This window comes from Poromitra crassiceps (genome assembly GCF_964638095.1).
Source record: "Poromitra crassiceps genome assembly, chromosome: 5".
In the NCBI taxonomy this organism is placed as follows: domain Eukaryota; kingdom Metazoa; phylum Chordata; class Actinopteri; order Beryciformes; family Melamphaidae; genus Poromitra; species Poromitra crassiceps.
In genome coordinates this window covers 37,501,362-37,516,121 of record NC_139642.1, presented here as the reverse complement: position 1 = coordinate 37,516,121, position 14,760 = coordinate 37,501,362, and the positions used below count along the sequence as shown (strand labels likewise).

Below are 14,760 nucleotides of genomic sequence, written 5' to 3'. Positions count from 1 at the left end.
CTCTTTGATTCTCCTAATTTTGAGCTGCACTCAGGTCTTTGCTCTCACCCCCAGGACGTTGTGGAGTGTGTCAGCCCCGTCACCAAGAAGCCTCCTGTGAGTTTTTCACTTGCTTTACACACGTATGAGCCCACCCCTCAGTGTCTGAGAAGAGGGGCACTGTTTGATGATTTGAAACGGTATACAGTATCTCAATATATCAAATATATAAATATAGTGACTTTGGAATTGTTGTATCTGGGTGGAGTTCAGTTCCAAGATGTTGAGTGTCAAAGATTTGTCACAGCAGCTGGCAAAACTGTTAAACACTTCTCGTTTTCATACATACATACATGTACATACATACATAGATACATACATACATACATGCATACATACATGCATGCATGCATGCATGCAGACAGTACATACATACAACTTATCTACAAATGTTCCTTTTCCTATTGAAGGTTTAGCTGATGAAGACTGTAACATGTGGTCAGTTTGACTTCTGTTGACAAAATGGACTTATTATAAATCACTTTGGACAAAAGCATCAGCTAAATCAGTCGTTCTCAACGTGGGCTCCAGGGACCACCAGGCATCAATTGTTAAACTTCAACATTATTTAATTTACAACAAGCTAACACAATTAAAGAATGTAGAAGAGTGACTATTTTGATAATAGTTGCAGTGTTATTTCTCTAATGTTTCTCTAAGTAATGTGATAAATCGTAATATTGTAAATATGACACCCACCCCCTGCTCTTCACCCTCCAGGTCTTCTTTAAAAAGGTTTTCCACGGCTGTCCTCTCAAAGTCAACTGCTCCACCACCTGGGAAAACCCAGCCACCAAAGGTGGGCATTAAACAACACAATGATGTCTCTGCTATTTGTCGTCTTATCAAACTACCCTATTACCTGTCTGTGTCTGTCTGTCTGTCTGTCTGACTGACCGACCTGTCTGTCTCCGTCTGTTTGTGTGTCTCTCTCCTGTCTGTCTCTGTCTCTCTTCTGTCTGTCTGTCTGTGTGTGTGTGTGTGTGTGTGTGTGTGTGTGTGTGTGTGTGTGTGTGTGTGTGTGTGTGTGTGTGTGTGTGTGTGTGTGTGTGTGTGTCTGTCTGTCTGTCTGTCTGTCTGTCTGTCCCTCAGACCATCATCTGATCCTGGGGGCGGAGGAGGGGATCTACACCCTCAACCTCAACAGCTCTGAAGCCACCATGGAGCTGGTAGGACCTTCATCTGATTCACTGATAGAGAGCTCCAGTAGTGTGGAGTTTTCCAAAGGTTTGGTTGGGACTAAACAGCGGGTCCAAGGAGAAACAGATGTCTAAAGCTATTGGCAATGGTGTTTTGGCAAAAAACCTTCCCCAGGTTCTGGCAGTTGCAATACATACCAAATTAAATACTGGTAGTTTGACATTATGGAAGAATTTATGTGTCTATGATGATCCTCCAGTTCCGCAGGGATGACATATTTTTGTAGGCTTACCCAGAAGTCCCTGCACTGCCCTGCACTGCTGGTTCATAGGGGGAAAAGGCAATGGGATTTTTGTATGGGAATTTCAGTTAAAAGCATGAAATAAGGTCTGTGGTTAACAAAAGTTTATGAAACAGCAAAGTTTGTGTTCAGCAAGATAAACTTCACAAATGAGGACAACTTTTATGACTTTAAATGCGTGTACACGATTTTCAGAAAATGCTCAAAAGTCATAAAAGTGGTCCTCATTTGTGAAGATTATCTTGCTGAACACAACTGACCTCCACTTAGTTTTAGCATGGGGGTTATTTGACACTTGATCACCATGAAAACCAGAATATAATCTACTCGCCAAAATCAGATTTTTACTTCCCATTCAGTTGGATTAGGCCATGATGACAATAGCCTGAAATTAGTATTTAAAAATAAAAGTAGATCCGCTCTCCCAAACAGGAACTACTCTCCTATCAATGACAATGCTATTTGGCGAGAATATGTTCTAAATTAAACGTTGGACCAACAGCTTAAACTCACCTGAGCAGGATTTTCAATCTATTTTCTTGGCTTCATTCAAATGAATGGGAAGTAAAAATCTGAACGCTACAAACTCGTCCAGCTGCTGCAACGGTGGCCAGTGCCTCAAGAGACGCTCTAGTGACCGATGCTAGTTTTAAACCCATGGCACACTGATCAGTTGTTGGAGAATGTTTGATTGGTGTGCCATGGGCTAAACACAGACAAACAAGGATTGAATATGTGGAATCTGACCAAACCTCTCCAAACAAGGACAGACAGCCATTGCACACCAAACAAACATCTGTGTTTACTTTTGTCTGTTTGTTATTGAGTGTTTGATTGGTTTAGCCTCCTTGCTAGACTGAGGGTTTCGAGTTCGATTCCCAGCTGTCGGGGTCTACACAACGTGGCTTACACTGCATCTGATCTTGGCGGGTAGTTTATATTCTGGTTTTCATGGCATTCAAGTGAATAACTCCCATGTTAAAACTAAGTATATTGCTTTAAGTGTTTCACAGGCAAGCCACCTAATGATAATAGCTCACTGTTGAACACACATACGACAATATGGACATATGATGCACCATAGTCCACAATGTTCCACAACAGCCTATACTAGGGTTCATTTAATCAGACAAGTATTTTGAAGATGTATGTCCAGATGTGTGGCTCCTGATGACAGAGAGACACCGGCAGGTCAATAATGGATCAATGGATCTCTCTCTCTCTCTCTCTCTCTCAGATGTATCCAGGGAAGTGTAGCTGGGTCTACACTATTAGCAACGTCCTCATGTCTGTATCAGGTAAATTAAAAGTCCACAGACAGACAGATAAACGACACACAGACTCACAAGGTGAAAACAATGCCAGCCACATGCTATCATGGCTGGTGATTAGATTCATTACAGGTGCAAGCTATGATGTGCTAAAAAAAGTTTCAGTCAGTGGGCGGGTGAGGACTCCTGTCTCTGCTGTTCAGCCTAGGCATGATGGCAGGGTGCACAGTTTATGGTAATGGATCGAGGTAATTATTGTATTATCAGAAAAGTAACTTTGAAACTGTGTGTGTAATTGTGTGTGTGTATACAGGTAAATCATCCCAGCTTCACTCCCACTCACTGAAGGAGTTATATGAACAGGCACGAAAAGACCAGAGGATCGCCCTGCCAACGCACAGACTGTTACCTAGGTAACACTGGACTCCCTCTCTCTCTTTCACTTCCTATTGCTCTCTCTCTCTTTGAAAAGTTTGTCTCAAAACTGGATCATCTCTGCACATCAACAACTTCTCCAGGACAAAATAATATTAGCTTTGATCTATTTTGTCTGCATTTTCTTTCCAGAAAATATACAGTGTCATGTAAAATACCAGATACCAAAGGCTGCAAGACCTGCTCAGTTGGTGAGACACAATACATTTGAAGGTTTATACACTATGAGACAAACATTTTGGCAGACCATATTTTTCTTTATTGTTACTATTTTTCACATTTTAGAATAATAGATAAGACATCAAAAGGGAATATGCAGTGACCAAAAAGTCTTAAATCAAAACCATCTTATATTTTACGTTCTTTAAAGTAGGCGACTTCCATTGCCTTGATGGAATGGAAAAGGCTTTGGAAAGAAATTCATACATAGGCAACGTCACTATTTATATTTGTCTAAGAAACACATTTCAAGCATTTAAGCATAAGCCTTTAGATCAATATGGCTTTAAGAAAATGAAAAATGTAAAACATTCAATCAGGTGGGTCCAAACTTTTGACTGGTAGTGTATGCTTGCCTTTTTTCCTTTAGCATGATATTGAATTTTATAGATTAATTCCCTGCAATGCAATGAGTACAATACTGTACCTTAACAATTTGAATTTTAGGTGGCTGATTTTCTTCACCCGACATACACTGTGCTGGAAAAGTTTCTACATTTGTCCTCCAGTTTTCTTTAAATGGCTTAGCATTGTTAGCATTCCATCTTTGAAAACAACTATAATTTTGGATTCCAGATCTGGGGAAATTAAAGATGAATATACCTTGGCTTTGTTTTTGCCAGTGTTCCATGTGTCTGGTTCAGAGAGATATCCTCTGTGTTTAGTGTCTCCTACAGCGGACAGCATGCAGCAAGGCTGTGTCTTCCTGTGCTGTGCTCTGGAGTCCACTGTGGTGCTGTTGCAGTGGTACGAACCCATGCACAAGTTCATGCTCATCAAGGTACGTGGAACAGAAAACTATCCAGGGTTTCCTCAGGAGGGCACACTCAACCTTTTAATTAGCAGCGTGACACTGGTATAGGTTAGTGGAAGCACAGCAGTCAGAGGCTTGTCTTCCATGTCACCATTATCTACCCAATTAGCTAGTCAATCTATGGAAATGCAAACTGTGTGTTTTCATTCCGTTTACACCTGGCAACACGCGTGAACTCTAAGGGGCACTTTACACGAGGACGGTTTCCTATGGTGACGGGGAATTATTGTATCGTTAGTGCCTCCCTTTTAGACGGCGACAGTGAATTTGGGCTTAGGAAACGACACATTTTGAAACCACCTTCCAGAGTGGAATTCTTTGAGACGCTTCCCGCTGAGGGCTCCATGTAATCGCTTTGAGACGGCACATTTCAGAAACTCTGACGTGCCTGCACACGCGACACACGCGATTACGCCATAGCCGTGCGCGAGTTGGCAACCATTTTCAAAAGAAAACGTCAGTATGAATGAAGTTTGGCAACATTCAGAATTAAGCTACACTGCGGCCAACTTCAGTTACATGTTCATAACGTTACTGCTGCGAGGAGCCGATGGCTGTACCCGGTCAGCATTTAATGTTAGTTACAAAAGCACGTCGACAGTGTTTTCTCACTGCCAGTAGCCTACAGTAGGGTTTGACAGATAGCACACTCAGTGCTCCCGGTCCTCGCTGCTCGTTAAAGATTTCCAATAGGCGTTATTCTGATAAACTGGTCACATACAGTATATGTTACATTCTCACCCGACAAATATTAAAACTTTAAAACAGTTTGGGTTTTTTTTTTGCTTGAAAAAAGCTTTTTGGCAAGTCTAAATGACTGGGTAAGGCGTACTCTACTTCCTTGTTTAAAACCGGAAAGACGATTACGAAATTACGTCATGCAGAAGCGTCCTTGTATGGGCAAAGAATAAGGTGATCACACTGCCACCTAGCGACCTGGCATGTACATTACGGCATTTTAAAAATACAACAGCGCTCATGTAAACAGGGAGAAGGTGTGAAGGAAAAGGTGTGAAGGAAACGCTATTGTGTAATTTCTTCCAGAAACTGTCCTCGTGTAAAGGGCCCCTAAGTCTGGGGAGGAGGGCACAGGGAGAGGGTTGCGCTGCGTATATTACATATTGGTCCTTTAAGTTAAAGATTGTATTGTTGTTTATTTTCCTGTTATTCTGTATTGATTCGTCTTTTCCACCAAGAAACGGCAGTCATTTCTGTTGGCAAATACAATTCCAAAATGGCTGCATGGCGTTCTGAGGTGAATTAAACCTTCAGTTGTCTCTCTGTGTTCCTCCTGTAGCATTTCGACTTCCCCCTGCCCAGCCCCCTGCGGGTGTTTGAGATGCTGGTGATGCCACAGCAGGAGTACCCCCTGGTCTGCATCGGTGTGTCGCGGACATCAGCCCCCTACCAGCCAATCAGTGTCCACAACATCAACCTCAACTCCAACACTTCCTGGTTCACCAACACCGGCCCTGGTAGGTGCAAGTCAGATTATCATCTCAAATATTACTGCTAAATTTGTTTTAATACACCACATGTTTTAATACACCACATGATACACATCTACTCAGATAAAATGATACATTTTACCCCAACTGTTGGTGGTGGTGTGTGTGTGTGTGTGTGTGTGTGTGTGTGTGTGTGTGTGTGTGTGTGTGTGTTTGTGTGTGTGTGTGTGTGTGTGTGTGTGTGTGTGTGTGTGTGTGTGTGTGTGTGTGTCTACAGAGAGACGCAGCCCAGAGACAGTGCAAGTAAACCAGCTGGACAGCAGCTCACTGCTGGTCCTTATAGGAAGTAAGTAGTGTAAACAGATTTTATTTTAACATGTCGGTTTTCAGTAGAATATCCTCCTCTCTCCTGTTTTGTGTACTGGCTCTCCTCCATCACATCTTGTGTGTTGGTTGATGTTGTGTTTCGCATCGTGAACAGGTTGAGAAATTTAGACTGGCCATCAACCAAGTGCCGGTACATTCTTGCTCTCGAGTCACATGACGTGGGCTCCAGTCCAGTCCCAGTTTTAATTGCTTGAGACTTGACTTGATACATGAAGAGAAGACTTGAGACTTGACTTGATACATGAAGAGAAGACTTGAGACCTGATTTGATACATGAAGAGAAGACTTGAGACCTGACTTGATACATGAAGAGAAGACTTGAGACTTGACTTGATACATGAAGAGAAGACTTGAGACCTGACTTGATACATGAAGAGAAGACTTGAGACTTGACTTGATACATGAAGAGAAGACTTGAGACCTGATTTGATACATGAAGAGAAGACTTGAGACCTGACTTGATACATGAAGAGAAGACTTGAGACTTGACTTGATACATGAAGAGAAGACTTGAGACCTGATTTGATACATGAAGAGAAGACTTGAGACTTGACTTGATGCATGAAGAGAAGACTTGGGACTTGACTTGATACATGAAGAGAAGACTTGATACTTGAATTGATACATGAAGAGAAGACTTGAGACTTGACTTGATGCATGAAGAGAAGACTTGATACTTGACTTGATGCATGAAGAGAAGACTTGAGACTTGACTTGATACATGAAGAGAAGACTTGAGACCTGACTTGATACTGCTGGATTTGTTCTGACTTGACTTGCTGTTCTACATTTAGACCTGAGACTTGACTTGATACGTGTGCTTCAAGACTTGAGACTGACTCGGAACTCAAGCAAAGCTGACTTAGTCACACCTCTGATACAATCTAGTTGGCCGGTGAATGAGTGACCATGGTGTTTCCTGCCCTGGTCGTGAAAATGTGTCTCATGCAGCTTGAGGGTTTTCAGCCCAGAACCCAGACTGGGTCAAATGAACCTCAAACTCTGACCCATTTTCACTAGACCTAAATTCTCATCGCATGAATTCTCATCACATGAACCCAGAAAAGCTATTATGGTTTTCAATGTGTTTATTATGTTTTTACTCGTTGGAATTTTTAAGTACCCCGTACCTCATGAAGTACCTACAAAAGGTATGCTGCTTTCCAGGAAATGTATGGAATTTTGATGTAAACATACATTACAAGAAAAAAAATACTTTTTATTTATTGTTAAACAGGTGTATGATTTGCAGAGTTAGGTAACCAGGTGATATAGTCATTTCTCATTTCATTGTGAATTTAAGGATTAGGCCACTAAATGCCATAGCCTACTGTATGTTCTGTAAATCAGTGATCATCAGTTTTCGGTCTGATCCCAGGCCAGCACTGATGCAGCTCTCCTCTCTCCTCCACAGAGTCAGTTCACATCGTGGGCCTGGAGGGGGATCTGAAGAGCAACAGGACTCTGCCGCATGAGACCAGCTTCAACTTTGATGTGGAGGCGATAGGTGAGAAACGGGGCAGAGAATCATGGGACCTGGGAATTGGCAAAGTACAATTGATAACTAATAATAATAATAAATAAATAATGTATTCCCCCTGTTCAAATCTGTCCGTGGAGGGCAATTTTGTTTCAGTCTGCAGAGAAAGACTGAGCCAAATTGTATTCCTGCTTGTTCCAAGATGCTTAGCAGTTGCCAAATCATATATTTGAGAACATTTTGTTTGCAGTTTGGTAGATTTCAACAAAAATAAATGAAACTTATAAATGGTTTCAACTTAACAACATAAACATTCTAAATTGCCCCCAGCTTACTTCTTGTCGCAGTGTTTGCTAATACAATAACTGACAGGACATAAGATAGGATTACAAACTGTTCCCTAGCAACACAATTCTGTGAAAACGGTCTAAAAACAAAAAGGATGTATTGTGAAACTAGTGACAGAAGCTACTGTGGATGTTGGGAGCACAATATTGACACAGCCCTATCTATCTATCTATCTATCTATCTATCTATCTATCTATCTATCTATCTATCTATCTATCTATCTATCTATCTATCTCTATCTGTCTGTCTGTCTGTCTGTCTGTGTGTCTGTGTGTCTGTCTCTCTGTGTGTCCATCTGTCTATGTGTCTGTGTGTGTGTCTGTCTGTCTGTCTGTCTGTCTGTCTCCCTGCGTGCGTGTGTGTGTCTGTCTGCCTGTCTGTCTGTATGGCCTGTCTGTGTAGTGTATTTTGAGGACACATTGCTGGCGGTGTGGCGTCATGGCTGGCAGAGGAGAGGAGAAGGTTTCACTCAGATTCTGGAGGAAATCACTGACCCCAAGAAGATCTACAGGCTGGTGGGCTCAGACAGGTACAGCACAACTGGACTTTCCCTACCAGGCCTGATCAGCACAGCAATTATATCCTATTTAATTACTGTAAAACCATATTGCATTGGAAAAGTCCTAGATCTATCATTTTCTTTAAGATATTAAATTGATACTGGACTCTGGATTTGTTCTGACTTGTTCTACATTTAGACTTGACATTAATGAAATGGACTTGACTTGGGACTTGACTTGGGTAGTTTCAGTCTTGTGTTCACTCTCCTCTTCACGCTCTTCCGTGTTGGGGAAACTACTTTAAAACTGTAGTTTACCAAACTACTAGCTACATCACAGTGGAAACTAGCTAAAGCTAATACTTTCAAAAAAATAGCTTGTCAAACTAAAATTACTTTCATAAAGTAGTTCAACTACATCCAAACTATGTCAGCAGAAATTGTCACAATCTGTCTGGAGTCTGCAATCTCATATTGTTACACGGAGGTCCAACTGAACTGACACTGAGTAAAGTGTAGGTGTGTTTGATTTAGGGACTAGGGCAGACTAATTCTCACTTAGGCAGGCTGTTTTAAGCAGAGGATAGGGAGCAATTGTTGGGGTGGAATCAGGAAAACACAAAATTTTAATCAAATAGCTGGTGATTGTTATTAAATGACAACTGTAGCTAGGGGTGTGACATTGTGCCATATTGTATGGCAAAAACATCATAAGAATACTATGATTATGTCATCTGTAATTAGCTACCTAACCTAAACTACATGACCCAAAGTAGTTGACGACTGAAAAAGTTACTGACGTTTGAATGAACTACCGGTACTGCAAATTATAGTTAAACTAGTACCGTAATTGAACGACATGTTCTTAACTTCTCCTCTACACTGACGCTCTGTCCCCCCTCCCTCACCGCAGGATGGTCGTCTTGGAGACGCGGCAGACTGAGGACCAGTCGGGGATGTGCAACCTGTACATCCTGGAAATTGCTGAGAACTATGTCCTCTTGCCCTGACCTCTGACCCCGGGCTGAGAGGATCATGGGAAACCCAACACCACTGCCTCTTCTATACTGTATGACTCCACCGCTATCAAAGACTTGTGGACTTCAAGGGAGGGAACGGACACTTTCCCTGTCAACATTTGGGTCCGCTGTCATCCGTAATCATTGACATGCATGGATGTGTCATTGGCAAACTTATTTTATTTCCTAATGTGTGTGTGTGTGTGTGTGTGTGTGTGTGTGGTGGGGGGGGGGGGGGGGGTAATATGTTATAGGGAAGTGGTATACTCTCATAGACTGGTATGTTTTCATCAGGGCATCATTGGAAGGGGGGGATTGCTGCTGAAATAAAGTAGGCGGAGTCCAGGCAGATGATTGACAGGTGAGACGAAAACAATTTCCTCACGAATATTAAAAGCCAGTGTGATGTCTTCCTGGGTTTATTTCAAACTTTGGACCAACAGTAACTGTGTATTAAAATGTAATGGATGGTTTGTAGCCTTGTTACTTTCATCTGCCATGGACTGAAGGCTGCACCTGATGGTCGAATGCACCGCTCTGCTCAGTGGGCGGTCCTTGGTTTCTGTCTCCAGTTTTTAAAGTGGAATAAACATGGCAGCTTGTTAAAAGTCAGCTCTCTTAAGGCCATTTCCGCCACCTGTCAAAAAAATCTGCCATATACATTTTTTCATCATCACCTGTACTGAGATTTCTTTCTCAATATTTTATGAGATACTATGTCATAATTATGGCTTACTATCTCATATTTAGAAAAATAGTGTATCATAAAATAGATGTGCCAGACTTTTGTTAACAGACTGATGGCAGTAACTGGCTTCTGTACTTGTACAACTGAAATCTTGTTTACAAAAATATTTAAGGTGAGAAATTGTCCGTTTGATTCATTTTAGATCTTCAAGCTACTAAAAAGAATTGTTTGAGGTTCAGGAGTTTTGACAGGACTCGTCACATTGGACGCCTCAGATTTGCATAAAGTAGAGTAGACCTCAACTTTATGCAAATGTGGAGTGGCCGATGTGAAACGGTCTTTGGAAACTTCCCGCTCCACTCCCAGAATGCATTGCACGGCCACTTTCATAGCAAATGAATGGGAAGTGTGGAAATGATGGAACCTGTGAAAATGTACTGTAAACCCTCTGTCTGTCTGGCATACTTGGTTGATGAGATCCAGACAATCTCCGTTATCCATATATATATTAGCTGTGGTTGGTTGAGGAAACCTAAATTAACTGAGAGAAAGAACACCTGTTTTCTCTCACCATAACAGCAGCAGCCGACAAAGACTGAAACCCATGGCTGTCTATACAGGCCACTCATGCCATTTACTCCCATATAAAAAGACTATTTTACAATGGGCACTGTTGCTGCTCATGCTGTTTTGTGTGCTGGGTTTGTGTGTCATCACTCAGTGTGTTGGATCAAAGCCACACCTCTCTCTCACTGCTGTTACACTGTAATAAATACCCCTTAAGATAAGAGAAGACCAACTGTATTGATCTCAGGGGGGACACTGGATAAAGCAGTTACAAATGTAACTGATAAAAAAGTTGATTGAACAGTGTTTGATGTGATTGGGGTGGTGTAAGATGTGGTTGGTTTTTGCAAGCAATGATATTAACTGTGTTTCTAAAGTCTATGGTGTACTGTTTGTATGTATGGTAGGGCTGCAACTATCCATTCTTTTCATTAGCAGTTAATCTGTCGATTATTTTTGACTGATTAGTCAAGAAAATAATCGACAGGTTAAGCGCTTGTGAAAATTATTAGTCGTTTGGTGAAAAATGTTGAAAAAATGTTGATCACTTCCACCCCAAAGCCAAAGATGGCATCTTCAAATGTCTTCTTTTGTCCTGAAGAACACAGTCCAGAACCCAAAGAGAACCCAGAAAACAATCACATTTTAAGAAGCTGGAACGAGATAATTTTAGTCTTTTTACGGCATGGCCACTAGGGGTCGAGGGGTCTATAAGAGGGTCTGTATGTATGTCCCCACAACAGAAAGAAAGTGGCCAGGTCACTGATCATGTCATAGAGTAAATCACAGATGATTTCACACAGTTCTAGGCGGCTCGACTTGGTGGCCAGGTCACTAGTACTATAGCAGATTGCTACTATAGTGATGTCAATGTCATATATCACCGATGATATCATAAATCACTGATTTCATAATGTGGGGGGGGGCGTATTTCTATGTTCACACTCGAGCAATTGCGATGTCATCACTGATAATATCAATATCATCAGTGATGTCATCAGTTGTCACTGCAATTGTGATGTCATCGGTGATGATGTCATGTCTTGTTTTCTTAAAAATCACACCCAGGTGAATGCCAAGCATGGTAATCATCACTGATTATGTCTTCACTGATGTCACTCGAGCAATTCTGATGTCATCAGTGTGTGATGTCATCAATGTCACTCGAGCAAATAGTGATTTGTACATGTACATGTCAATAGTGACATCATCAAATAAACCCGTGCATTAATGTAACCTACGATACCTGATATATTCTGCAAACACTATTCCACACAGTTTTGACCGGACACCAAAAAGATGCATCGGAGAGGTGTGGGTGCGGGAGCTATTGCCAAAAAGAAGCTTGCAGAGGCCAAGTACAAGGAAAGAGGAACTGTTCTAGCCCAGGATCAAATTCTCCAGATGTCTAAGCAACTGGAGATCTTCAAGTCAAACCTGGAGGAATTTGCCAGCAAACACAAACAAGAAATACGCAAGAACTCACAGTTCCGGACTCAGTTTCAGGAAATGTGTGCCAGCTTCGGAGTGGATCCACTAGCTTCTAGCAAAGGGTTTTGGTCAGAGATGCTTGGTGTTGGTGACTTCTATTACTTGCTTGGTGTACAGATTATTGAAGTGTGTCTAGCCCTGAAACACATAAATGGAGGGCTTATGACTTTGGATGAGCTCCATCAGAAGGTATTGAAGGGAAGAGGGAAATACGCTCAGGATGTCAGCCAAGATGACTTGGTGAGAGCCATAAAGAAACTGAAAGTCATGGGGAATGGTTTTGGGATGATCCATGTTGGAGGCACGTACTTGGTGCAGTCAGTCCCAGCAGAGCTCAACATGGACCACACTAGAGTCCTGCAGCTGGCCGAGAAGAAGGGCTATGTTACAGTGAGGGAGATCAAGGAGAGTCTAGCATGGGAGAAAGAGCGGGCTTGTCACATCCTGGATCACCTGCTTAAAGAGGGATTGGCTTGGCTAGATGCACAAGCCGCCGGAGAACCGCAGTATTGGCTGCCAGCTCTCTTCCCTGAACTGATGTCCCGTGATGTCACACCTGACGAGGCCAATCAGATGACACATTAAGAAAGACGGGTGAATTTGACAGTGTGGAGTAATGTTGGTCAACAAAATGTGCCTGGTGGAAAATGTGACAGTCAAGCTGGTTCACTGTTAGCAGGTGAATTCTTAGAGATCCCAACTCGTCATTATATTGCCTAACGGTCATGAACCCTTGTCACTTCACGCCCTGGGGTAGCCCTTTCTCGTTTTCAATGTGCAGGGTAGTTAGGTTAGGCAATGGTCAGTGGCCCCCTGGTGGTTGGGGTTAGGGTTTGGATATGGGCAGTAGCGGCTCGTGCATTTTTGTCCAGGAAGGGCTATATATAGGCCTGGACGATGGGGTTGAAATCAATATAATCATAAGGATTCTTCTCAATATCAATATCATATGTTTCACGTATGCAAAATCAGTGTTCATCTCATTGAACTGAATGGTGATGTCAAACAAACCTTATATTTTCAAATAATATTCCTGCCATACCTCATTTGATCAGTTTTTAAGTAACATTTGCTTGTCATCATCAATTTAGACAGCAAAAATGTCACTATTAAAATAACTTCATATCATCACGATGATTCCACTGAAAGACAACAATAATAGGCTATTGAATTATCGTCCACTCCAGCCCTAAATCAAGCAAGTAGTAACGGACGTTACTAGCTACTAGAAACGTTTGAAAAAGACCCCAGTGTATTTTCTTCCTCTGTCTGTAGCCTGTTGTTTAATGGCGAGCTCAGGGTGATCTGGTCCAAGCTCTTTCACTCGATGCTTCTCCTGTAAAGTCTGTCTCTCAAACGGTGTCATTTTGAGTGACTTCACAGAATTTTCTGGTAACGCTTTAGAATACAGCCCGCAAATAAGCATGTAGTTATAGTATAACAACAGTGTAGAAACTGCTTGAGGTGTTGGTTAAAGGTATAGCCTCAGCAAGTGGGGCATCGGTAAGAATGAGGAGGACCAGAGGAACATATGCCAAGGGTTTTATTTAGACAGATTCCTTGGTGTGTGATGGAATATCCGACAGGTGTAGATTGATGTAAACAGATGATACAGATGATTTTACCTAAACACAAAAAGGTATTAACAAAGGTTTCAAACAAACAAGGGAAAACATTCAACTGTAAAGTAATAATACATCTAATTCAAATATACAAAAGGAAATAACTAACTATAACAAGACTTACTGGCAATGATGCATCTGCACATTGGTGAACATCAAGGGAAGGACAACGCAGCCTCCTCCACTGCTGTCTGGAGCCTACTGAGCCTCACCCAATCAGCCGTCCTTTATTGAGCCCAGGTGCGGCCCAATCAGGGCCCCAGGTGTGGCTGATTAGGTGAGGCTGAGCTGGTGGGGGGATTTTGTACAGCCGCCCCTCAAATATAGCATTATATTTGATAAATAAACTCAGGTCAGGGTCCAGAAAATCCAGGGTTAGCTGTAGGAGGAAAGGCTGCCATACATCACCCAAGGGAGATGGGCGTCCCGCCGCCCCATGAAAAACAAGTTTTGGGTTCACAGGCTGGTCAGGCAGGATGGCTGAAGGGCACCACGGGTCCGGAGGGCGTCCAGGGGGCAGGCCAGTAGGGTGGAGCAACCCTGGACGATGGCCCAGACGCTGATGACACAGGTAGCAGCACCCTTCCGGAGGCCGACCTGGATGCTGGTGGTGGAATGGTGCCACGGTAGGTCGGCGCCGAGGGATGGGTGCCAAGGGAGCGGATGGAGGTGCGGGGGCCACCCGAGCAGGAGGTCTAGGGGGCACTGGGGCTAGAGCCGGGGGGGCCACCGGTGCAGGGGGCACCGGGACTGGTGCCAGGGGGGCCACCAGGGCTGGCGGTGCAAGGGGCACCAGGACTGGCGGTGCGGGGGGCACCGGAACTGACGGTGCGGGGGGCACCGGGACTGGTGGTGCGGGGGCACTGGAACTAGCAGTGCGGGGGGCACTGGGACTGGTGGTGCGGGGGGCACCGGAACTAGCAGTGCGGGGGGCACTGGGACTGGTGGTGCGGGGGGCACCGGAACTAGCAGTGCGGGGGGCACTGGGACTG

At 43.1% G+C, this 14,760-nt stretch overlaps 1 protein-coding gene and 1 pseudogene across 2 annotated transcripts in view; both read left to right on the top strand.

The window, feature by feature from the left end:
• map4k1 (mitogen-activated protein kinase kinase kinase kinase 1) overlaps positions 1–9,616 on the top strand; it is a 45,518-nt gene extending 35,902 nt beyond the window's left edge. Inside the window, 12 exon segments of the mRNA XM_083637454.1 lie at positions 55–96; positions 760–838; positions 1,132–1,208; positions 2,718–2,778; positions 3,065–3,164; positions 3,319–3,377; positions 4,071–4,186; positions 5,517–5,694; positions 5,945–6,013; positions 7,469–7,561; positions 8,285–8,411; positions 9,295–9,616. Coding sequence (XP_083493580.1) covers positions 55–96; positions 760–838; positions 1,132–1,208; positions 2,718–2,778; positions 3,065–3,164; positions 3,319–3,377; positions 4,071–4,186; positions 5,517–5,694; positions 5,945–6,013; positions 7,469–7,561; positions 8,285–8,411; positions 9,295–9,391 — 1,098 coding nt within the window. The 3' untranslated portion in view covers positions 9,392–9,616.
• Positions 9,617–11,954: 2,338 nt separating this feature from the next.
• On the top strand, positions 11,955–12,731 carry LOC310776457 (vacuolar-sorting protein SNF8 pseudogene; annotated as a pseudogene). The gene has a single exon. The product of its transcript is annotated as a vacuolar-sorting protein SNF8 pseudogene (transcript).
• Positions 12,732–14,760: the final 2,029 nt, after the last annotated feature.